The sequence below is a fragment of the Chelonia mydas genome, chromosome 4 (assembly GCF_015237465.2).
Source record: "Chelonia mydas isolate rCheMyd1 chromosome 4, rCheMyd1.pri.v2, whole genome shotgun sequence".
Lineage (NCBI taxonomy): Eukaryota > Metazoa > Chordata > Testudines > Cheloniidae > Chelonia > Chelonia mydas.
Window position 1 is genome coordinate 110622863 of NC_057852.1, and position 26079 is coordinate 110648941.

The following is a 26079-nucleotide window of genomic DNA, read 5'->3' on the forward strand; positions in this document are numbered from 1 at the left end:
CACCTGCAACTCCGGGTTTAGACTGGCAGAGTTTCAAGGAGTTTGCTGGCAGACAGACTGGAATGGCAGGGAACTGTCACACAGTTTAAGCTCCAGCAAAGCCATAGCTCTAGGTGCCCCAGGAGAGCATCACAGCATGCATACAACCGGTATCGATTGGTGGACAGTGAAATACTATAAGTATCTTAATGGTGGTTTAGATAATGACCTTACATTGCCATTCTCTAAGGCTGTTTCTAAGGCAGGTAGAACGTATGGATTTTTACAATAGATAGTTAGCATATCCAGCTACATCAAGGTAAAACTACAACTCAGCCGGTCTACACTAGGATCTTAAAACGTGTGAGCTACCTCACTGTAAGAACACGCCTATTTTTCTGGATGTGCCCATAGTCTAAGAGATTGGTCATATGTGGTACTGAATGCCTTCTGACTACGGTGGGAGTTAAGGCCATGCAGCAGCTCTCGGACTGTATCGTCACTAGGAAAAAAGCCGTGTTCTTGCATTGAGGTAAAACCCTGGTGAAAACAAGGCAGTTTGTAGGCTTCAAACAAGTTAGCAGGTCAAGTTAAAGGCTACAGGGGACCCTAGTGTTGTCTTATCTGGGATTGTATCCTACGTTAGTTAACTCAACTTGCCTAATTCAAGTTAAGAACACACCTTTTTCTCTAATGAAGACAAGGCCTCAGAAGGTCAGCACTTTGTATGATTGGGCTCAAAGACCATTTAAATTTATGGTTAACTTTAAGCAAATGAGTAGTTCTGTTAAGTCAATGAGACTATTCACATTCTTAAATCTAAGAATTTGCTTAAGTTCTTTGCAGACCTAAGGCCCAACAGAGGAGCACGCATGCGGTAATGCCTATAACAAAAGGGGACACCTTCTCATTGCACACTTTGAATTTATTAAGTCTGCTGTCTCCAAAGAGACAGAACACAGAGCAGCCTATTAACTCTCAGAGGATACACTCTTTACCATAATTCAGTATGTGGAAGAGAAGCTAGCTCATTTGTTTGCTGATGCATTTCTAGGCAGAGCAATCTTTCCTTTAATTGTTCATCCTGTGTTTGCTCCCGGTTATGTTCAGGCCAGGCACAGCTAAATCTACTCACATTTGTTCTCAAAACAAGATAAATTGCATAAGCAAGTAATTATAGGAAAACAACAGCCAGAAAGCTATTTGATACCCAGTCTTCATTATGGGATTAAAATTCTATATCCCCACTATTTGGATGTTTTTGGTCTCTCATGGACATACTGCAGTTCAAAGTTATCTCTTCCCTTTGCCTCTTCTAAATTTCCCCTAAACATCCCAGAAACAATTACAAAAGTGTAGACTAGAGAAACCTTCCCTTTAAATTATCTTTGGAACTTGAGACATTTGCTTGGTTGTGGCTACAATTGGACAATGAGTGAGTTACTTAGCTGGCTGATTCCAGTGACAGATGAAATAAACCTATAAACATACATTTGAGTTTTACATCCAGAAAGTGTTTTGCATTTATCTACAGTCATGAAGTGAGAGTTACCAGTTAAACTGATAAGGAGACTTGATAGAATTGTGGATGTTTCTTAATACTTTTGTTTAAATTGGATTTCTAAGCTGCTTTAGTGGCTTATCATCATTCCATGCAAAATGCCGTCCACCATATCAATGGGTGTTGGAAATTGATGGGGCCAGTGGTGAAAGGGGGGCAGTCCCCATAGCAAGGGAGGGAGGCACTTGCTGAGTGAAAATAGGTAGCTCCTCCCATGGGAGTCTCTGGCACCCCTTGGCCAGCTAGCGGAGAGTAGGCTGAATGGCCAGCATTCCCCAGCTCTCAGGATTTAGCCCAGCACAGGGGCCATGTGGAACTTCTTTCGGCTCTGTTCCAGCATCCCACCCTACCCACTGAAATAGGAATGGGAACCCAGCCTGATGGATGCTGTGAGTCTAGCCAATAACCTCTTTTCGGAGGTCAGGAAGGAAATTTTTCTCCCAGAGGCCAAATTGGCAGAGGACCAAAGAATTTTTTGCCTTCCTTTCAGCACCTGCAAGCCACAGTGGGTTAAGTAGGAATGCGCTGGGACCTAACTGAGATACTGGTGTGGTGTTGCTTACTCGTCACAACTCGCGGCCAGTTTCCAGTGCTGTTAAGAGAAGAAAATGAACAGTTCCTAGATGTAAATGATCTTGGATTTTGGTAATGGGCCTTGGGCTCATGTGATAGGGTCAGACCTGGTGGCCTCACGGGCTGAGGTCACTACCCTGCTGCACCCTCTGTCCCTCTCGCGGGCAAGGAGAATAAGATTCACAACTCTCAGTATTGTATGGAGTGTAGTTGTAGCCGTGTTAGGTCCCAGGACCTGAAGAAGAGTTGTGTGGCCCAAAAGCTTGTCTCTCTCAGCAACAGAAGTTGGTCCAATAAAAGATATTACCTCACCCATCTTGTCTCTCCCACTCCCATTATTGTTAGAGAAAGTTGCATGTCACATTTCACATGTCCTGCCTGGGAAATTTATCACTTATATGAAATCCCAGGTCAATAAAGTGTATCAATGCCTATAGCTCACTATGCAGTTGTTTTAAACAAACATAATTGTCAGCTGACAGTCCCCTAACAAATGCAAGAAGCAGAATTTATATCCATGAGTAATTGTGAAAAGGGACCTGCCTTCCAGGTTAGTTGGCAGTGTCTACTTTTTCAGCACATCACAGAACTGCCTTCTAAAGCCCCACTACTGCAGCTGGCTCCACACTGGCCACTGACCTCCGTGAGGTTCCCCGCGGGTGCAGGAGAGCCTGCTGAAGGGCAGACTGGAGCCTGGTTTGTACAGCATCTCAGGAACAAAGCCATGCCTTTCCCATTGAGTCAATGACTACTTCTCACAAGTGTCCCCTTTGAGCTAATTTCTTCCATCCCCCAAATATGAAATACTCTGTTTATGTTGCTGCCTTTGAGGTACAGGGCAGCAGATTTGAACCAGCCAGGGCAATATATGTGTTGCTGATACTGAGTTGAAGAAAAAGTAAAAATTTGAGGGTTGGCCCCTGTGTCCTCTTCTTACACTAAATGGACTAGCAGAGCAAAGACTTAATGCTCTGCCAGTTGCTCTCTTGGGATCCTTTTAAAATGCTTTTTAACCATCTCACATAAGCTATTGATCTTGGGGGAAATTCCTGCAGAAGTACTTAAGATCTCCAATAGCGCCATAAATCCTCTGACAGTTACAGTATCCAATAAGTTCAGCTCCATCTTACAAAGCTCTTTTGGGTAGTTAACATACGGGAAATGGAAATGTTCTTGGATTTAGACCATATTTATTTCCACTTCCTTTTCTGACATCCCAGTTCAAGTTTGGTTTTAAGGTAGTTGTATTGTAGGTGAATTTTCAGCATAGAGATGTAGTTACCCATTCTTCAGTAGCAACGGAGAGAAATGCAATGCATTATTCTATGCTCTGCAAAGCCATGCATATCTATCTTGCATATCTTTTCCATATCTATCTAACAACTACTGAGGAGCGTACATCCCAGAGGCAAGGCCATTGTTATATTTCAAATATATGAGCTAGTGCATCTCAGTAAGCAGTTCTAAGTACACAGAGAGAGAGAACTGATTTGCCACATTATCAATAGTGGAGAATCATTGCCATGTGTTAATATTTAGCTACAAAGGGCCAGATTTTTAAAAGGTAGGCACCTAGGAACTTTGAAAATTCCACTAGGTGCCTATCTTCCACTTAAGATACCTAAATACCTTTTAAAAATCTGACTCCAAATAATTATCACAGAATACGGTACAGTATTCCAGAAAACTCAACAAATCATCAAACTCTCATAGGACCATATCCTTCTCATTCTCCTTTTTAAAAAATATTTCCTAATTTTAAATACTGTTAGAGTAGGATTTGGGGAATTTGATAAACAGCCTGGAATTCTTCTATAGTTAACATCTTTAAATGCACAGTTAATTATGAACATTTAGTCCTTGTTTAGCCAAAATCTTTGCCCAGCCAAATTGACCACTTCTTAGGAGACAAAGGCCATTAGTAAAATATGGTTTATTTGAAAGTGGTGTAAAATGACAAGCAATCACTATAAATTAGGATTGTCAGCCCTCTAGGATTGTCCTGTAGCCTCCAGGAATTAAAGATTAATCTTTAATTAAAGATTATGTCATGTGATAAAACCTCCAGGAATACATCCAACCAAAACTGGCATCCCTACTTTAAATGTGAAGGATTTTCTGGTCCTGCTTGCAGGTTAGGAGGCTCTGAAGGAAGCTATATGATCTGTGTGATCTGCGTCAGCTAACAGACAGGCAGTCTGAAAAGAGTGAAAAAAGCAAGGTGAAGTGAGTTGTACCTCACTGCCTTAGGGAGCAGCCTGTTTCCTCTCTCTCTGTTTTTTAGGTTCATGTGTGTTATCCTTCTGAATTCTAAGAAATAAAGTGATATTATGTTGCAGTCTTCCAGCAAGAATGTTGATGTTTTTATCTAACATCTATGTATGCTTGAATATAACATAAAATAAGTAGGTTGCAGCTGTCCTCATCTTTAATACAGAGATGTGGCCTGTGGAGACTATAGGTCCCAGGGAAGAATGTTCCATCTTAATTAATGTGAAAGCATTGTTCTTGGTTTAGTCAGACCCTGACTCTCATAACATAAGAGTAGACTTTTGGTGGAGGAATTTTTAAAACTCAGGGAAATCCCTTAGAGATCTGTAGACCTTGCTATTGAAGAAAGGAAATTTCTGGGCAAGCATATATTTCCCTAATCACACTCCCTCCAAGGCAGTAGCTAAGCAGCACTCTTCTGGTGTAGATCAGACCACCACCAGAGGAGCTGACCCTGTCTTGCTCTCTCTTTCATTCTCTTATATATAGCAGGGGAGTTGTTTTTCTTTTCCTTCCTTCAGAGCTTACAGTGCATTTATACAGAAATTGGAAGTGCTTCACTTAAGGTTCCTGAATATTTTTACTGAGATCATCGCTAGTTATATAGGGAATTCATAAGTTAGCTGCAGTAGATCTTTAATTTTAATTAATAAAGCCATCCGAGAAATGCAATATTAAAAAAAATAATCTGTCCCATTGTTTCTTTTGATTAAACAGCAGGGAGCAATTTAGAAAATCAGAATTTAGATTAAAGCTTTAATCTAAACAGCGTCTCTTTGAGAACAATTCCCATTTCTTTTCAGGCAGTTTACGCTACAAATGTTTCATAGATTTTTATCTGTGACATTTAAATGAGCTGGTTTTACATTAGACATGCTGTGTAAGTCACTTATGAATGCTGGAAGTACAGTTCATTAAAGGCAGTCTGTAATATTAAAGAAATCAAAGTCCCTGCAGAGTAAAATGCCCCTACCGGGAAACTTCAAAAACTTCAGAAAGCAATAAAAATAGACATGACACCCAACATTCCACATTAATGAAAGTTGCCATCATCTAAAATGTTCTGTTACTTTCCCAATATTTAATCTTAAAAACAAAATTCCTATGAGAAATACCTTCAGATTTGCCACACCTGCACGTAAATGGGGAAGGATAAGGAGGAGAGTAGCTTCTTATTTAAATTATAATAGCTACAAGGCCGCTATCCTTTTGGCATTCAAATCCTTCCTGGAGAGTCGCTTCTGCTGTGATTCCAACAAGAAACTAACCATGAGCTGATGGCAAGGTTGATGGGTGGTTTGGGATCGTTTATATATTGTATCTAGGGGAAGGAAACTGTATTAGCTAAGTATTTAAAGTGGCTTATCTCCACTTTTTCCTACACCCTCTGTTCACTTGTTTAGGCCTCAATCATCCAGACAGCTACATATGAAGATATGATTAACTTTGTGTGCAATACACATGAATTGAATTCAGTAGGATTGTTCATGTGTGAAAAGTCCACTCACACAGATAAGCGTTTGCAGGATCACGTAATCTTATATCGTAAACCCTTAGGGCAGAGACTGTCTTGGGTGGGATTTGTTGGTCCCCAAAGAATACTGCAAAGTTCACAGCAGGCCAGGGTGGGGACTAAGCAGTGGGGCACTGGCCTTGTAATGCTCGCATAAAGGATTGGCGGGTCCTTCCAGCCTCCTAAGAGGATTTGTCGATCTATTTAATCTGTCCATATAGATTTTTATACTGAGCTTATATGGTGGAAATGGGGATAGAAGTGTGCGTGGAGACAAGGGAGGAATGTGAATGAAGCCCATGCCAAGAAAGCCATAAAGTGAGCTGAGAGTAGATGGATAGTTGTACTGTCTCATTCATAGTTACTCAAAAATGATATGGAGGTGGGGAATTTGAATGAGACAAAACCCTTCTTGAAGTGTTTTGGTGAAGGGAGAGGGAATGGTGGGAGATGCAAAGCAAGGAAGAAAATGGGAAGAAGAGAAAGGGGGGATAGCTTTTAAAATAAATATAATGTAACAAAATTCTCACTGAGGAATGACCATCCACAACCATATAATACTCAAGGAAACCCCCCTCTTAATTTGTGTCACAGGGTGGGCTGGTCCCTTTCAGGGAGTTTGGGCTCAGTCTCACCTGTGCCTGATTTACCTCTCAGAGCATGTATCTGAGAACCCGGTCCTGCTGGGAGCTACAAGGGTAGCTTGTGGTGAGGGGAGCAGAGCTCGTAGGAAAAGCTGTGTGCTGAGAGGAAGTCTAGCAATGGGCCATATGACAAAAGGAAACTGGTGGGAATAGCTGGAAGGATAACAGCTTGCTGAGGAAACTCCTACGTAACCTGTGGTGATTCCCTGTGAGACTTAATTACAGAAGCTCAGAAAAAGGTTGAGTAGTGGAAGGGGCCCTTCATTGCAGGTTAAGTGAAACGAGAGTGAACTATAATATTATGGGGTGGAAACATGAAATTAATTCGCTGTATAGTAAGTGTTTCCTTTTTAAAATGAACCCTAAACAGTTATTAAATCACAAAGCCTATGTTTATATAAAAAGACATATTATTTTGAGTTGTGAATTCCTATTTTTCTTCAAAAGAAATACCCATGCTGTATCAGTCAGCCAGCGACTTTGCCATGTTCCATCAAAGTGCCTTACAACTATTAATAGACTTGGGGTTTGTTTGAACACAAACATTGTGCTGCTTTAACTGTAGGCTTAGGCCTTGTCTACATCACACAGTTTTGTTGACAAAAGTCAGGCTTCATCAAAAAAAACAATGGAGGTGAACACACAACAATGCTCCTCCCGCTGATTTAACTCTCCTGATATGCCGACACAATAAAACCACGTCAATGAGTGGCATAGAGCTTTTTGTGACACAGTTAGAGCAACGCAGTGTCAGTGTAGACAATGCGCTTGCTTAAGTCACTCTAAGTGGCCTCCAGGAGGTCTCCCACAATGTCCATCATGACCGCTCTGGTAAGAAGTTTCTACTTCACTGCCCGCAGCCAGGTACACAGGCACCCGCCTTTAAAGCCCTGGGAATTTTTGAAATTCCACTTCCTGTTTGCTCAGCATGGACAGCTCACATTGCATCTTCCCAGCTGACCATGCAGCAAACGCACTCTCAGCTTCCCACAGCAAACACGCTCACACCTGGAGTACACCAGAGTTGCTGGGAGGGGAGGCTGTGCAGTTGCAGCTCCGATCCAGCCGGAGGAACTTTGACACCTATAAACAGATTACTCGTGTCATGGATGAGAAGGGACTCAAAAGAGACATGTAGCAGTGCTGTGCTAAGATCAAAGAGCTGAGGCAGGCATACCAGAAGGCAAGGGAGACCAACCATTGCTCTGGTGTGGTGCCAAAAACATTCCACTTCTACAAAGAGCTGCATGCCATCCTCGGTGGCAATCCCACCTCCACTGCCATAAGCCCTGTGGATACTTCGGGGGGACTGGAGGCAGTGGTCAGATGAGTCAACCCTAAGGATGAAGTGGTGGATGAGGAAGTCGAGTTGAAGGAGGATGTGAGCCAGATGCGTGGTGAGCCAGAACCTCTTTTTGATTCTGGAGGGGGTCTAGCCAGTCCCAGTACTCCAGCTCTGGCATGCCTGAAGCAGGAAAGGGGAGCTCTAGTAAGTACTCATTTTTCTTTGATAGTGCACAGTTATATGAGGTAGAGGTGTCCTTTATTTCGTTACATGGTGCACGTGGGAGAAGGGATAGAAATTAACAACACTAGGTACTATTTGTATCTGCATCGCATTCCCCTGTGCAGCTACACAGTGGGGGCCCCATGGAAAAGTTTGTTAATGCACATCAAGAGCTCCAAGGAATCCTCCATAGAGATCTCTAGGAAACTTTCCTGCAGATACTCTGTAATCCTCTGCCGAAGGTTCCTTGACAGAGCTGCTTTGTTTCTTCCCCCATCGGAGGAAACTTTGCCGTGCGAATCGGCAATTACTTCCAGAGGAACCAAAACAGCACACAGGTGAGCAGCATAGGGACCCACTCTGAAGCTGCACACATGCAGAAGATGCACCCTGGCATCTTCAGTTACCCTCAGTCATGTGATTTCAGCTTCGATCACCCCCATCTGTGGAAAACAGTGCCAATATTCAGAATAGTCTCCCCAGGTGCATGTACTGATCCCCTTCTGCTGAAACCATGCAGATTCTTTGTCCTGTCTTGCACCCCTCCTCCCGGACTGAACTCACCATGTTTAGTTCTGTGGCCGTGCTGCATGCTTTCCAAGGGAAAGTGAGAAAGTATGTAGCTTTTATGATTCAAGACTGTGAGCGCACACACCGTACTGACTCTGTGTATTGTTTCTTTTGCTTTCGTAGATGTGCCCTTTAGGGCCAGCCACTACACACTGGCGGAGCGCTTCTGTCAGATAAGGAGGCAAATGAGAAGGAGTAAGGAGGACACAGTTTCACGAAGTGCTGCCATCATCAGATCAGGCTGATAGTGAGCATAGAGTGTGGAGAGAGACAATAAACAAAAAACTAGAACAGGATAGACAGAAGTGGAGACAGGACCAGCAGCAGATAATACAGGGTCAGGAGTGGATAATAAAGCTCATGGAGATGCTGAGGTCCCTGACTGCAGGTGGAACATAGGAGTGCTTGATTCCTCCTGCAGCCCGTACAGAACTGCCTTCCTTGCCCTCCCCAAACTCCCATACTCACACATTCCTCTCACATTCCTGGCCCAATGCAGTACCCCTTGCACTCCACCCCTAGGGATATTTTCCGTAATGACAGCTGGACTTACACACTGCTGTGAGATCCTTACTTCAGAGAGTGCTGTTCACTATCATGTCCCTTGTAAGAAATGTTAATTTGTGTATTGCTGTTAAATAAAAATTGAGTCTTACAAAGACAGAGATTCTTTATTTGAGGATGGTTGCATCAGAAATTCATACACAATGGGAATTGCCACATTTGCAGACTACAATTAATGCTCAGCCAGGAATCATTACAGGGGTCATTCAATGTGGCAAGTAAACAAAGTCTGGCTCAATTAATTACAGAAAGACACATTACTGGGGCTCATTGTCAAAATGCTGCTTCAAAGCCTCCCTGATTCGAATAGCCCCTTGGTGAGCCCCTCTAATAGCCCTGGTGTCTGGTGTCAAAATCAGTCGCCAGGTGATCCACCTCAATGCTCCACCCCAGGAAACTTTTCCCCCTTGACTTCACAAATGTTATGCAGAGCACAGAAGGCTGCTATGACCATGGGAATATTTTCTTCACGGAGTCTAACCTGCCCAAAGGCAGGGCCAGGAAGCCTTTAATCTGTCAAATGCACCTGCTGAACCTGTTGTTGAAGCGCTCCTTGCTGCTGTCAAGCTTTCCGGTGTATGGCTTCATGAGCCACGAGAGTAAGGGGTAGGCTGGGACACCCAGGATCACTGTGAGCATTTCCACATCCCGTACTGGAATCTTCTGGTCTGCAAAGAAATTCCCTGCATGCAGCTTTCTATATAGGCCAGTGGTCCTGAAGATGCATGTGTCATGCACCTTCCCTGATTATCCCATGTTGATGTCAGTGAAATGACCTCAGTGACCCACCAGTGCATACAATACCACAGAGAAGTAGCCCTTTCTGTTGATGTACTGCATCGCAAGATGATATAGGGCCAAAATTGGGATATATGTGCCCGCTGAAGTTAGCAAATCCCATTTCCGCAAAGCCATCCACTATTTCCCACACATTGCCCAGAATCACAGTCCTTCGTACTAGGATGTGATTAATGGTCCTGCACACATTGCAACCCCTACAGTGGACTTTCCAACTCCAAACTAAGTAGAGACTAACCAGTAGTAGTCTGGAGTTGCCATCTTCCACACAGCAATCGCCACTCGCTTTTCCACCATTAGGCCAGCTCTCATTTTGGTGTCCTTGTGCCGCAGGCCTGGGGCGAGCTCTGGACAGAGTTCAAGGAAGGTGGCTTTACGCGTATGAAAGTTCTGCAGCCACTGCTCATCATCCCATACCTACATCACAATGCGATCCCACGACTTGGTGCTTGTTTCCTGAGCCCAACAGTGATGCTCCACCATGTGCAGCTGCTCCATGAATGCCAGCATCAATCTTGAAATGTTTCTTTCCAGGGCACACAGCAGGGCAGGCAACATGGATTCCTATTCAGATTCGCAGCTCATGAAACACTGCAGGATCAGCCACATTGTGTTCATAATGCTTATCCCAAGACTGGTGAGCAGTGCAGGATCCATGCTTTCAGGCAAAGATAGCAGGCACACAGTTTACAGGGGCAGTTGAAAAATGGCACGAAACGCAGTAGAATGCCCTGGGAATTATGGGACCGAGAAAACTGCACCATAAGGTGATCATTCTGCCCCCATGATGCACTGCAATCCATTCCCAGAACTCCTAGTGGGAGAAGGTGGCGATTTGCACAGTGGGATAGCTACCCACAGTGCACTGCTCTCTCTGTTAGTGCTAGAATACCAACTGTGGACGTGCTCTGCTGACACAAGGAGTGTTGTGTGAACACGCGCAAGCGATGTAATTACAGCAGTTTATGATCATCCGTGGAACTTAAGTCAACTTAACTCTGTAGTGTAGACACGGCCTTAGTCTCCACTACAGAGTTTTGCCGGCCTAGCTATGGTGGCTAGGAGCGTGGAAAAAATTGGCATAGCTATGCCAGCGAAACTCCCCAGTGTAGAAGCAGCTATGCTGACAGAAGAGTGCTTTTGTCAGCATAGCTAATGTCTCAGGGGGGAGGCGGGCTAGCTATGCTGGCAGGAAAACTCCTGCCAGCACATGCTGCACCTACGATAGGGGTCTCTGCTGGTATAGCTGTGCCAGAAAGGTATTTGTAGTGTAGACAAGCCCACAGGGGTATTGTTAAAGTCCTACAGCCCTCCAAGTGTGGATGTAGTTATACCTCTATAAAGGTGCTTATACTGGTAGAGCTTATTACTGTAGTGAAAGGGGAACAAACTGTAAGAGTATTAGGCACCTTTGTATCAGTATGATTGCATCCACACTAGGGACTGTACCTAACCCACACCTGTATAAAAACTGCATGTTGACCAGGCTCTAGTCTCACAACAAAGCCTATGAGATGATGCCCTTTTTACAGGTAGGGAAGTTGGAGAAAGATTAAAGGACTTGACCAAGTTCAGAGGCAGAACCAGTAAAACCGTCATCATGTGACTCCCAGTCCTGTGTCTTAACCACAGGTTCATCTTTCCTCCCCATGCAAAAGCATGTGAGAATTATAGCATTCTTCCAGCAAAGCAATAAATGTTTAACGGAAAGCATCTTCAGTCAGTTCCCACTGTGGCTAAATGAATAAGCAGCATTCATCTAATTCTGTGAGGAGCGTGCATCTATCTTGCACCCCAGTCCTTGACTTCCAAGAGACAGCACCCTTTTCAAATAGCCATAATACTCTAGTGATGTGATGCAAGTCACACCTCCCAGACCAGCCTTGACTGTTGGAAGCCAAGTATGGTTTATTTAATGGAAGGTAGCATCCACTGTGTGCTATGTATACATTACCGAAAATGCAGCGTGTTTACAGTGAAACAATGCAGACCCCTTTGATTTTAGTCTAATTCCAGATGATTAAAGATTCTATTTGTGTTTATTAAACCCATCAGTTTAACTAAATGCAACAGCAAAATAATCTCTATCTGACTTCAGTGACCATATTTTTACTTAGGACTTAGCTTGGTAAATATGTTGAGGCTCAGTTTGATTAACCACAGTAATTACCAGAGCAAAGAAAAGGAAATATATTTCATTTAATGATTAGACAAGCTGCTTTTTCTTCCACTTTCGTAGTACTTTAGTTATTGTCAAATGAATTCAAACTAGTTTGGATAAGGGCACTGCCACATGAATTGAAACCTGGCTTAAGAACGGTAAACAAAAGATAATGATAAACAGCCACATATCAAGTTGTGGAGAGGTGGATGCTACAGGGATCTTGCCTTATTTAACACCTTAATTAATTATATGGAAGTGAGAAAAGTTAAGAAAAGTCATAGATGATACTAGGTCATGTGGAATCACAAACACCAGTGAGGGAAGAGAAATAAAAGGAACTGCGGAGGGGGAAATATGGACAGAAAGCAACAAAACTGAATTCAGCTTAGAAAACTGCATGCGAGCGCATGTGGAGAAAACTAATCCAAAATGTGGCTATTGAATGGGAAGGAGAAACCTGGAAAACTGTAATATTGAAAAATATCTGGGAGGAAGGAAGTAAAAAGCTGTTCCACGGTGATTTATGTAGGAATCCTGCACTGGCAGAGGTATTGACAGGATGGCTAATTTCTGTCCCTAATTTGTGTGTCCAGTTCCTACCTTGCTTTACAGGGTGGGAAGAGCTCCATAAACGCTACTGGACCACATGAAGTGGCTGCACTCTGGTCTGACTAAATCCTCAGTGCACAAAAGTCAAAGGAGTAAATCATGGAGCGGAGATGAGTGGAGAACTCGAGCTTCCTGCCTCTGAGAAGTCATCCATCCATCCTGATCTTCCCTCTCTGTAGGGCTTTCCGCCTGCTCTGTGGGAACAGAGAAGGACCAGAGCCTTTGTTGTTCAAAAATAAATGCTTATTGTGCAGGGAGAGCTGTTTGTGAGAGAAGAGGGAATTGCTGGAGTTTCGCTTTCTGTCTTTCCTCACTGTGAGTTCCAGGGGGTCTCATCTAAGCTGTCTTGCTGATAGAATTCCTTGCTCACAGTTCTGAAATGGAACTTTCTTCTTTGAGATTTCCCAGCTAACTATCAGTCATCCATGAAAGGCCCACTCCTTGGGTCCTGGCACTGCATCTGCCCAGAGTTATGGGGGTTAGAATTTGTGACTCTACCTCTGGATATGGGGAGGAACTTGAGGCTGTCACACATCCCCAAAGGCTAATCCTACCCACACAATATGCATTTAGGCAGGCTGTGGAGGGCACAGAAGACTCTGTGTCCTGGATTAGACCTTCTGATTCTATGATTTATTTTTCCTTTCCTGAAATTATTTGGATACTGTATTGGTGGTGCCTTTTTCACTACCTCCCCTTCCCTGGAAATTTAAAAATACCACTACTGCAGTACATTTTTACTTTGCAAATTCTTAAACTAGCTGAGCAGCTATTTCCAATACAGGGCAAATTTAGCACGTCTATATTTCACAAAAGAGACATCCAGCTGGCCTCACTTTTATTCATAGACCTTAATGTGATTAGCAGAATGATAGACTGCTGAGTACATAAACAACTTGGGTACTGTGTGTCCAATATTAATCTTAGGAGTTCAGGAACATTTCAGCTCAGATAAGCAAAAAGACCACAGGAGGGAGATGAATGTATGTGCTTGTCTGGTTTTTGGGGCACTTTAGGTGAGCTAAAACATTTTAATTTAATTTATAAAATTTCAGTTGAATGGGGGAAAAAAAAAAGATACTCTTCCCTCTCCCACACCTTTCCAAAACCTTAACAAGAACAAGGAGGAAGCATAATCTAGGCAACAGGCATAGCAAAAGAGAGTAAATAGTAATCTGAAGCAAAGTATTCTATGGTTAGAATCTCTTAATGCACCTCTGCTGATATGTATTATTGATAGCAATAGATAGCTCATTCAGGAGAAAAGGGCATACATCGGAATATCCAGGATATGAAGTGACATAATTTGATGGATAAAGGCTTAATATAAGATTGCTTCATTATGTGTTGGTAAACGGGCTGGGACCAAGGGGTTTCGAGCGTGGGAGGGGGGTCAGGGCTGGGGCGGGGCGGGGGGTGGCTCAGGGGTGCAGGCTCTGCAGGCTTACCTCAAGCGGCTCCCGGAAGCAGTGGCATGTCCCCCACCCTCTGGCTCCTACACGGAGGCGGAGCCATGCGGCTCTGCTGCGCACTGCCATGTCTGCAGGTGCCACACCTGTAGCTCCCAGCCGTGGTTCCCAGCAAATGGGAGCTGCGGGGGCGGCGCTTGGGTGGGGGCAGTGTGCCGAGTGGAGCTCCCTGACTGCCCCTATATGTAGGAGCTGGAGTGGGGACATGCCGCTGCTTCCAGGAGCAACGCAGAGTGGCCCCCGACCCCGCTCCCTGGCTGGAGCGCCAGAGCGGGGCAAGCCCCAGACCCCGCTTCCCAGCGGGAGCTTGAGGGACAGATTAAAATGGCTGGCGGGCCGGATCTCACCCACGGGGCGTAGTTTGCCCACCCCTGTACTATAGGCAAGTAAGTGAGCTATGAGCTACAGTCAGAGAGCGAGCTGTGTTTGTTTCTTATATACAAGTGGAATTGTACTTTACAAAATTTTTCTCATGGATGTAGTAATAGTGACTTGAATTTATATAACCTGTCAACCTGCATGTTCAAAGCAGTGTTGCCAACTCTTGTGATATTAGGTAATTTTTTTCTGTAGCTTTTGGAATCAAGAGATTTCAGGAGAATTAAAAAATAAGTTTCTAGCCTTCATTGTTACAAAGGGAAACTTGAAAACATGACCCGAGTTCATCCTAAAGGTTCAGAAACCAGAAGGCAAGTAAAAAGCACCCCACATTTATTATATTTTATTTTTTAAAAAACCTCATGACTGTTAAGTCAGTCTCATGATTTGGGGGACTGACTCATGGTTTTTGAGTGCTTGAGATTGACAGTACTTCAAGGACCTCAATCCTGCAAATACAAACATGAGTCACTTTACCATTATTCAGTAGGACTATTCATGAGCAGAACGCTACCTATGGGTATGTCTACATTGCAGCTGGGATCATGCTTCCCATTCCCAGCTTGAGCAGACACAGACTTGCTAGCTCTGCTCGCAGGGTAGCTGGGGTAGCACATGCAGCAGTTTGGACTAGTCAACAAAGTACAAACCCACCTGGACCTCTGTGTACATAGTGGGGCAGCTAGCCCAAGCCTCCTGCCATGCTACCCCTAGATAAACTGCTTTTTTAGCACACTAGCTGGAGTGGAGCTAGTCCATATCTGCCTACTTCAACTGAGAAGCACCCTCCCAGCTGCAGTGTAGATGTATCCTTTGTGTGTGTCTTTAGGTTCTGAGCCAAAGTGCTTTAAAAATATTGCAAAGGAATTGTATTGAATTACAGACTATAGACCAGTGATGTGGCATTTGGATACATCAGGTCTGAATTTGCTCCTATATGTGTATAAAACTAATTTCACCCACCATTGAACTGCAATGATGAGGACTGAGGTGACCCTCCAGACTGAAATTCAGAGAAGTTTTAACAGTGCGCAGCAGCAGCACCCAACATACCAAGGCAGGAAGTTAAAAATTCCTCCTAATGATGTCAAAGCCCTTTACAGCACTTGAATGTATCCTCACAACACCACATGTGAAGAAGGGAAATCTTATTCCTGTTCTACGGGTCAAGAAACTAAAGCAAAGAGGGACTAAGGCCCACATCCTCAAAAGCATTTAGGTGCCTAAATAACTCTTGAGGATCGGGGCCTAGATGACTTGCCTAAGATTATACATGAAGTTGTGGAAGAGCCAGGAATAGAACTCCGGAGTCTGATTCACCACTGCACTATTCCAAGTTCATATGAGTGGAACTCCACTGAAATCAGTGAAGGTCCATTGGCATAAAAGTACTGCAATGGCAAATCCAGAACTTCTGGATCTCAGACCTGTGCCTTCATCATAAGAATATCTTCCTTCTGCTTGAATATGAATAAAAAAATATGGGAAAAGGATGTCAGTGTGGACATTTATTAAAATATTTATTTGGGATATTTGTGAAATGTATTAGTTGGTTTTGTTTTGTACCATTTATATAGTTATATCTAGAACACTGGGAGAGGAAGATGGAGCCTGTCCTTTTACTAAGGGAGACTTTGCTTCAAAACTCATTGCATTATTTTTGGAAAGTAGCTCCTTTCAGGCTGACATAATAAAATATGCTCTTCTGTAATGTGCTTGGACAGTAGACAATGTAGAGTTCATGGTGACAAACTTAGCTGCTATCGGTGGAGATGAGAGATGCTGTCTCTGCTAGTGGAAACAGAGATGATGCAATCACCTGCCCTCAGTGAACAGATATCTAACTAGTTAGTATTTGAAGTTTGTCCCCTCTGCATGCTGTGAACAGTTTGCATAACTTTGTAAATCTATGTCTGGTTTAAACTAGGTCTGTCAAGTGATTAAAATTAATCACGATTAATCGCACAGTTAAACAATAATAGAATACCATTTATTTAAATATTTTTGATGTTTTCTACATTTTCAAATACATTGATTTCAATTACAACACAGAATACGAAGTATACAGTGCTCACTTTATTATTACAAATATTTGCACGGTAAAAAAAACAAAAGAAATAGTATTTTTCAATTCACCTAAGTACTGTAGTGTAATCTCTTTATCATGCAAGTTGAACTTACAAATGTAGAATTATGTACAAAACCCCCAGCATTCAAAAATAAAACAATATAAAACTTTAGAGCCTACAAGTCCACTCAGTCCTACTCCTTGTTCAGCCAATCGCTCAGGCAAACAAGTTTGTTTACATTTGCAGGAGATAATGTTGTCTGCTTCTTGTTTACAAGTAATCTGAAAGTGAGAATAGGCATTCTCATGGCACTGTTGTAGCCAGCATCGCAAGATATTTATGTGCCAGATGCGCTAAAGATTCATATGTCCCTTCATGCTTCAAACACCATTCCAGGGGATATGCGTCCATACTGATGATGGGTTCTGCTCGATAACAATCCAAAGCAGTGCGGACTGACTGTTCATTTTCATTATCTGAGTAAGATGCCACCAGCAGAAGGTTGATTTTCTTTTTTGGTGGTTCGGGTTCTGTAGTTTCCGCATCAGAGTGTTGCTCTTTTAAGACTTCTGAAAGCATGCTCCAACCTCATTCCTCTCAGCTTTTGGAAGGCACTTCAGATTCTTAAACCTTGGGTCGAGTGCTGTAGCTTTCTTTAAAAAATCTCCAGTGAAAGTGTTCTTAAAATGAAAAACATGTGCTGGGTTATCATCCGAGACTGAAAAGGAGTACTTGTGGCACGTTGGAGACTAACCAATTTATTTGAGCATAAGCTTTCGTGAGCTACAGCTCACTTCATCGGGTGCATCGGATGCTGTAGCTCACGAAAGCTTATGCTCAAATAAATTGGTTAGTCTCTAAGGTGCCACAAGTACTTCTTTTCTTTTTGCGAATACAGACTAACACGGCTGCTACTCTGAAACCCATCCGAGACTGCTATAACATGAAATATATGGCAGAATGTGGGTAAACCAGAGCAGGGAACATACAATTCTCCCCCAAGGAGTTCAGTCAGAAATTTAATTAACGCATTATTTTTTTAACGAGCGTCATCAGCATGAAAGCATGTCCTCTGGAATGGTGGCAAAAGCATGAAGGGGCACACGAATGTTTAGCATATCTGGCACGTAAATACCTTGCAATGCCAGCTATAAAAGTGCTATGCAAATACCTGTTCTTACTTTCAGGTGACATTGTAAATAAGAAGAGGCAGCATTATCTCCTGTAAATGTAAACAAATTTGTTTGTCTTAGCGATTGGCTGCACAAGAAGTAGGACTGAGTGGACTTGTAGGCTCTGAAGTTTTACATTGTTTTGTTTTTGAGTGCAGTTATGTAACAAAAAAAATTTACATTTGTAAGTTACACTTTCACGATAAAGAGATTGCACAACAGTACCTGTATGATGTGAATTGAAAAATACTGTTTCTTTTGTTTATCATTTTTACAGTGCAAATATTTGTTATAAAAAATATGTTTGATTAATACTTTGTTTTAAATTACAACACAGAATACAATATGTATGAAAATGTAGAAAAACGTCCAAAATATTTAATAAATTTCAATTGGTATTCTATTGTTTAACAGTGCAAGTAAAACTGTGATTAATCATGATTAATTTTTTTTAGTTAATCACATGAGTTAACTCCGATTAATCAACAACTCTAGTTTAAACTGGTATATTTTCCTGACAGGTGCTAGGCAGGTGTTAATGAACATAGTTAGGTTTCGCAGACTTCAATATGTATAATATAAAAAGAAAAGGAGTACTTGTGGCACCTTAGAGAGGTGCCACAAGTACTCCTTTTCTTTTTGCGAATACAGACTAACAAGGCTGCTACTCTGAAACCTATGTATAATATAATGTTTCTCTATAAGCATTTTTTTTATTTTCATCAATTTAAGCTTTCTCAGTTGCAGGAAATTATGGGGGTTGGACAACATGGGGATCAGACAATAATTACTGAATGACAGTAGATGTTGGGATTCAAAATGTTAAAGCTTAATAGCTGTTAAAATACAAATTGTCAACATCATATGAAAAAGTAAAACACCTTAAATCAAACTAATGAGATCTCAAGCAGCATTTTTCTTACTGTGTCTGGCTGTATATTTTGAGTATTAATTAATGGAAAAATTTTTCATCAGTTTGTGTGTGTACAGTGAAATCAACATTTACTAACAAAAATCTAGTCCTTCCAAGCCTAAAAACATATTTTTGAATGCTGATTGCCTCTAGTATCACAATCACTTATGATTTTATTCTCCTTTGATTCTCATCTCTTTCCTAACACCTCGCTCTGACAAATTTTATCCAGCTAATGAAGCAACCTGCTGGAACAGCCCCTTCAGTGCTGGCATTCAGGTTCCTACAAGAATAATGTGCCTGACACTTCTCTGTAAACACAAATTAGCTTTTTTCCACAGTGAGCCAGTTAACCCCATCTCCACTGCTGAGGTGAAATTTGATTTTCCTTTTAATTACCATTTTTAATGACCAGATTTAATAACAGAAAGCAAATGATTTAGAGAAATCAAATAATAAAGTGGGAGTATTAAGGTTTATTATCCATTGCACTGGTAATGCTTTGGTGTATATTGTGTGCCAGTGTTTTTTACCAGCATGTAATCTAACTCTGCTCAATAGCAGAAAAATAGGTAAGAAATTTCTTAGTGCACACATAGCTTTGGAGAATTGCTATGGCAGCAGTAGCCTAGATATTATGCTGGTGATTCAAAGAACAATATAATCATCTCTGCAGGTGAAGGTGGTTCAGTCTTTGCTGTCACACCACACTGATTGGCTATTTAGGGTTGCCGTTGAAACCCACTTAAACTGCAACTAGGATGCTGCAGTGCAGTTCCACAGAGGCTTTCACCAGGTTAGCTGATGATACCTTTGCTCCAGTAACTGCACCTGGCTGCTTATAGTTCAGCAATTATGCTTTAGTGTCTTCCTTTTGGTATATTGAGCTATAAATAACAGGACCAGTCCACCTGACTGCTTCCCATACCCTCTACGACAGCATTTTTGATTGATTGGGTTAGAGCATCTCACAGTGCACACAGAGGCTTCTCCGTCCAAAGCCCATGACTTTGGAATGATTATTTTGGGGCAAGGCTAAAATGTTTTTTTATTTTCTTTTTCAATTTATCTATGTGGGTTTCTTTTGCTGGGCTTACTTTTATATTTTTTGGGAGTTCTAAATGTATTATTATTATTTTATGTTATTTTTAGAATTGGGACATTGTTGTCAATTACATTTTTGTTAAGGGGCTTGGATGTCTTTGGGCATTAGCATTTAACAAAAATTTATTTTTGTTTTCTTATTTAGGCGAGTTTAACTGTTTATAAGATTAATGGCTTAAATTTTCTCAAAAGACTAATGATTTTGGGCCTCCAATCTGAGGATCATTTTCAGAAAGTGCTGAGCACCTGCTCTCTGAAGATCAATATCCTTTAAGTCATTTCAATTTGAGTACCCAAAAACTGAGGTACCCATAACCACTCGTCACTTTTGAAAATGTTATGCCCTTAAACCTAACAATATTTAAATCAAAATTATACCTGCATAGTGGTTCTAGTCACCAATAAAAGACAGGATACCAATAATTTCTAAATGGCCACAATGGGTAGATAAGCCATTGTCTCCCAGCCTTTTTGGGCAACGGAACCAACTACAACGTTGGCTATTCCCACTAGTGCAGGTTGACTCCCATTCCTTTGTACCTGCTCTAACCTTCATTGGAGTTTGGGTTCCTCTCAAGCCCAATTTCACAATAGCCAGTGGGGGGCAAGGAGCAGCCCAAGCTCAACTGCGACCAACAACACAACTGAATAGGAGGCAAGTAGTGGTGGCACACCAGAATTCAAGACAGGGACTCAGCATTAAGATGTGAGTGAAAGTCATGACCCTATTAATTGAAGGGTTACCCAAACAAGTTACTTTGGTCATTGCCAAAGTACATGGATGGAATGAATCCCTTCCCCCTATTTTTCAAGCAGACTATAGAATAATTAAATATGTTCCAAAACTGACTTAGGTTAGCACTTTCAGAGGAGAAAGAATCTGCTCAATTCTTCCAAGCATTTCTGTTTCATTGAAAAACAGTTAAAAATAACAGGGTAGAATTAACAAGATGTAATACAAAGCTAAAATATATGTCTAAATTGAGATAATGGCCAAAAGACTTTTGGCTGTTGGTTTGCTTGGCTCTGGAAATATGATTCTATCACTGTCTGTTGTCATATATTTATCCAGAAATATACCCAGATACTGCTGTACTTGTGTTATTTTTATTAAGGCCCCTCCATGGACTTGAATATTAGCAGGGCATGAGTTTACATTCTGCAGGAGGTAGTTGCATGTCTGCTTATTTTTTTTTTTTTAAATGGATAGCTGAAGGCTGAAGTCCAATGTGTGAATGTCACACTATGGAATATATAAAATAGTACTATGGATAGCACAGAAAACTCTTACATGTGACCAGACAGACTCATGTTACCAACAAAGTATCTGGAAGAAATCTGAAGATATTCTTAAGGTGTACAAAATATAGGCCCCAGACCTGCAGTTCTTACTTAGACAAAGCTCCTCATGATCTCTCAGTTGATGTTTTGCCTGAGGATTGATCAAGGACTGCAGGACTGGGATCATACTGTGACCAAAGAGTTGGATGTGATCCTGACTCTAGATGCATGCATTTGAGGCTAGTGCTGGCTATAAATGACTGGTCAAAAGCCCATTGGGACTCTTGCCATTGACCTCACAGTGCTCTGGTCAGGCCCATAATCTCCAGCATACATTGTATGTAGTCCCAGATATTTATGTAGAGCTATGAGCTTTGAACCTTTGATATGAAAAATAAAAGCAGGAAACTCCAGGCATATGTCAATATATTAATTAATATCCTATTTGAGTCTTGACACCATTCTATATTTTTATGCCATCACTTTGTATGCACATGCTTAATGAGAAAAGACATCCTATTTCACAAAGGGATCCAGAAACAGCCAGGCCAGAGTAGACCAGTCCATTTATGCCAGGATCCTGTCTCTGATAGTGCCAGAAACTATACGTTAGCCAATAAATACAGAAAAGGGAGCCACTAACAAACAGAAGGAAACCAAAAATCCATGGAAAACATTATAACCAGACACATGTATCTGACTAACATAGATGTGGGCGGACATATGAATACTAAATGACTACATCTATATTTCTGTAGTATATGTTGGTAGCAGCACAGTTCAGTACTGACTTTTATACATTTCAAACACAATTACCTATGCATTAGTCCTAACAAATTCCTCTAGCTCAATCCGTTCAGAAAGCCACTAACAGTAAATAACATGAGTATGCTGATGCATAAATTTTACATACTACAGGATGACTTACAGCATCACAAGGGATTTTGAATGTATTAAATCAGTCTGTTTGACATTTAGGGGGGTGACTGTTATTAACAGTACTGGGATACATCAAAGCTTGAAGCAGAAAATAAAGAAAACATCTATAACAAAATAAAGAAGAAAATATTTATAACAATCAGTTACGTCGCATGGGCCTGATCCTGGTCCCTGAAGATCAATGGCAAAATTCCCATTGATTTTGCTGGGAATGGGATTAGGCTCCAAGTATCTCTTCAAAGAGAATACTAAATATTTTGCAGTCACATATAACAGCCTTGCAAGCTCATCATGGAAATTTACCAGCTCAGGCAAAAATTCTATGAATCTACCCTTCATTCCAACCCACTGTAGATTTTTAATAGATATTTCAAAATAATAATAATATTTTGTATTTATATAGTATTTTCCATATGAATAAGAATTTATGTAGCATCTTCCATATGGATAAACTTTACAAATATTGAGTGAAGCATAATCAGCCCTGAGAGAAGAGGATTATCACTCCCCATTTTATAGACTGAGCAAAGTAAACTGCAGAAAGTTTAAGACCAACTATTTTAAAAGTGGCCACTTATTTCTCAGCTGTTGAATGCTCAACTTGAGCCAGCCAAAACCTGATTTTCTGCAGCACTGTGCAACCAGCGCTTCCATTGACCTCAAATGGATTTGTGTGAACTCAGCACCTCTGGAAATCAGGCCTGTGTTTTGAGTTAGGTACAGTGGACACTCCTGAAAATTTTGTCCTAAGTGACTTGCCAAAGTTGTCTGAGGAAATCTATGCTAGAGTCCAGAATAGACCCTATATTTCCCAGCTCTCAGTCTCCTGTCTTAAACTCAGGGTCATTTTTCCTCCCTTCACCTATGTTGCTTTCTAATTTGCGCTTGAGGTGTGTCTGCCTGTTATTTTCACTTTTTTCTCCTTGCTAGTAAGGAACAATTTACATTTAACTGTAGTGATCATCATCTTAGACATTAATTTAATACATTGATGAATACAACTGCTGAATCTTTAATACCATAAATTAAAACATATTGTAATATTCTATTCCCGGTCTATAGGTGATATATGCTTTGAACACTAAAAATGACGAGCATGAGGCCAGTATACAGGCTCTTAAAGAAGCCCATCAAGAGGAAATTCAGCGCATCCTTGCTGAGACAAGGGAAACCATTCTCCAATATAAATGTAAAGCAGGAGAAGAGCAGGAGCTACGAAAGCATATTCAGACCCTTGAAGATACACTGGAGCAACACACAAGGCTAAAGGAGGAAACCTTAGCAGAATTTACCATGTGCAAGAAGCAGGTGGAAGAGAAGGCATTCAGAACAGAGGCAAAACATACTGAAAGGATCATTACCCTTTCCAAGGAGATGCTAGATTCAAAGGCAGACTTTGAAAACAAGCCTCAACATTTCAACCAGAAGTCCGAGAGCCTGGTAAATGAATGTAAGCCATTTAGGCAAGATAAATTGGATAAAAAGGAGACAATAGATGAAAAATGCAGCATAGAGTTGCAGGCTCTAATTAATGAAATGGAAAACCTCAAGAGGGAGAACCAGAAAATAACTGAAGAATATGCTCAGAAAGCCAGCAAACTACAAGCCTCTTACAAGAAAGAAAAAGAGACTTTGAAAAAAGCCATGCAGCAATCAGTGGCCGATACACAGCAACAGTGCCAGCAAAGAGCAACAGAGCAAAAGAAAAGCTCTGAGGCCCAGGAAGCTGCTTTGCGGCAGCAGGCGAAGAAGCTGGAAGCTGAGCTGGAGGTGAAAGGCCAGAAGATAAATGAGTTGAAGAAGCATTCCCAGAAGCTGAAGGAGAGGATGCAGGTAGAATGGGAGATGCTGATCCATCTGCCTATAAAGTAGCAAATTACTAACTCTTTAAAATTCTGTTTTATAAAAGCGTTTTTTCTTTCTATAAATAGCCCTTTGAGTTAAGTGCTTTGTAAGCACTAGAGAAGTGTAACAGAGCTCAGAAGGCAAGAGGGAGAAACTTAATTAAGTGACAGAGTTTCAGAGACAATTAAGAATCCATTGGGGAGCCTTCTGGAACAGCACCCTCTCTTAAAGCTGTAGATGATGCGTGGGGGAGAGAGGTGAACCTTGTGCCTTGACTGAAAACTTATCCTCCCCTCAGCTGCCAGGTGAAGGGGGCAGTAATGTTGCCAAAGTGTGGCAAGGGGTATGCAAGGAATGGGGGACGGCAGCTGTGTATCCTCCCACCCTCTGGCCATCAGCAGCCCATCCACTTCAATATGAGGTGCATTCTTGGGTAGAGAGGCTAGCCAGCAAGACAGCAGGTTGGACCTTAGCTGCTTTATGTTGTATGCTCCTAGTCATGACCCTCAATTTAGGTAGCATTTAATAAAGCATGCATCTTGGGAGATTCTAATACAATGATGATAATAGGCCGGATCACTTCCTCAATGGGGAATAATCTGTTGGAGGGGGCTCAAAAGGAGGAAATCTGGAAATCATAAGGATCCCCTCACAGAAATTCTCTCACACTGTTCCATTGGGGGTGGGGGAGCAGGGTTTACCTCCCCGTCAAGGCTCGGAACCTCACCGATTCCCAGGGTCCATGGGTGGCCAGGGCCAGACACAAGGAAGCTCCTTCCCCCTACGAGAGCGCTGGTGCCCTCTGTCCCCACCTCACTGACTGGCAGTACAGCTCTGAGTGAGCTGCACAAGCACAGACTCCTCCTTAAAGGTGGATCCCTGCTGAGGAGGGGGCTTCAAGAAAAAAAAATGAGACAGCCCCAGGCCACATCACCTGTTCTTTGTGAATTCCACAAGGCCAGATGGGGAATGTGTCCAGACTCCACTGCCTCCCTCTCCCCCACACTCCAGAGAAGAGGGGGAGGGTGATGCCACAGAGTTGGGTAAGCCCTTCCATCACACAGGGCGGGGGGGATCCAGACACAAACCTTGGTTCAGCAAGATACTTAAGCATGTAGCTAACTTTAAGCAAGTGAGTAGTCCCATTGAAGTGACCCCTGCGGAACTTTTCTACATGCAACTCACTTACTTGAGCTGTGTTCAGGGTCCCGTATCTATTCTTAAGAATGTAATATTTCAAATTTTAACTTTACAGTTAATTAAGTCTTAATTTACAGTTGCTAGAAGGCCTGTACGATCCAGGCCCCCATTTGGCAAATCGCTTAAACTGAGTACATGCTTAATCTTAAACAGCTGCTTAGCCCAATTGAAGTTAAAATTAAGCATTCACTTAAATGCTTTGCTAAATTTGGGCCTTGCTGAACTAGCTAATCTGAAAGAAGCAGAAGTTGAGGGATAGAAACAACACTTCCTAGAACCTGGTCCCAGAAATAAAGATTAGATTGTAATTATACACGTAATAGTACAAATATAAAAGACTTCATGCTACTGGTGTATGTGTATGTGTTGCCTATGGTTTATGCATATTATAACATGCAACTGTTTTATATCTATTAGTTTTCCACATACCATAATAGTTTATGTATTGCTAGCAGAAACTGATTTAAATGGAAGAAAATGCAGTGTTTCTGGCATGCAATAAATAAATAAAAAAGGAACTGGAGGTGTCAAGGCGGTTTCAGGTCTTTTGCTTTTAGTTTCTGATTTTGGTATCAGCTGAATGGGGCTCAGGTTGAAATTACATTAGGAAGATCTGTTCTGAGGGCCAGATCCTCAGCCTGTGTAAATTGGTGGTGTTCCTGTGAAGCCAATGGAGCTATGCTGATTCACATAAGCTTAGACTCTTGCCTTGAGTGTTGAAAGAAGAACTCTCACTTTGGGATAAATTTGGGGGAGAAAGAGAACAGTTACACAAAATGTAGTTTCCAATATTTTGTTAATATTTGTTTTCACATAAAAGCTGTCCTTCATAAGGTGGCTTTTTCTACTGTTACATATTTATGACTACCTTTTGCAAACACATACAAGATGACAAACTGTGAAGAAGAAATTTCTTTAGTCACAAATATCTCTGATCATTAGCAAATACTGGCAAG

The 26079-nt window shown here is 41.8% G+C and overlaps 1 protein-coding gene and 1 long non-coding RNA gene across 4 annotated transcripts in view; one reads left to right on the plus strand and one right to left on the minus strand.

Moving 5' to 3' along the window:
• The window catches only part of FAM184B (family with sequence similarity 184 member B), a 92033-nt gene that overhangs the window by 15017 nt on the left and 50937 nt on the right, over positions 1–26079 (plus strand). For all 3 annotated transcript variants that reach the window (XM_037898015.2, XM_037898016.2, XM_043544611.1), the window contains exon 2: positions 23141–23911. In XM_037898015.2, the coding sequence (XP_037753943.1) occupies positions 23141–23911 (771 nt within the window). The remainder of the gene's footprint in view (positions 1–23140; positions 23912–26079) is intronic.
• Positions 1–26079, minus strand: part of LOC119566141 — a 45361-nt gene that overhangs the window by 9969 nt on the left and 9313 nt on the right. The window lies entirely within an intron of this gene.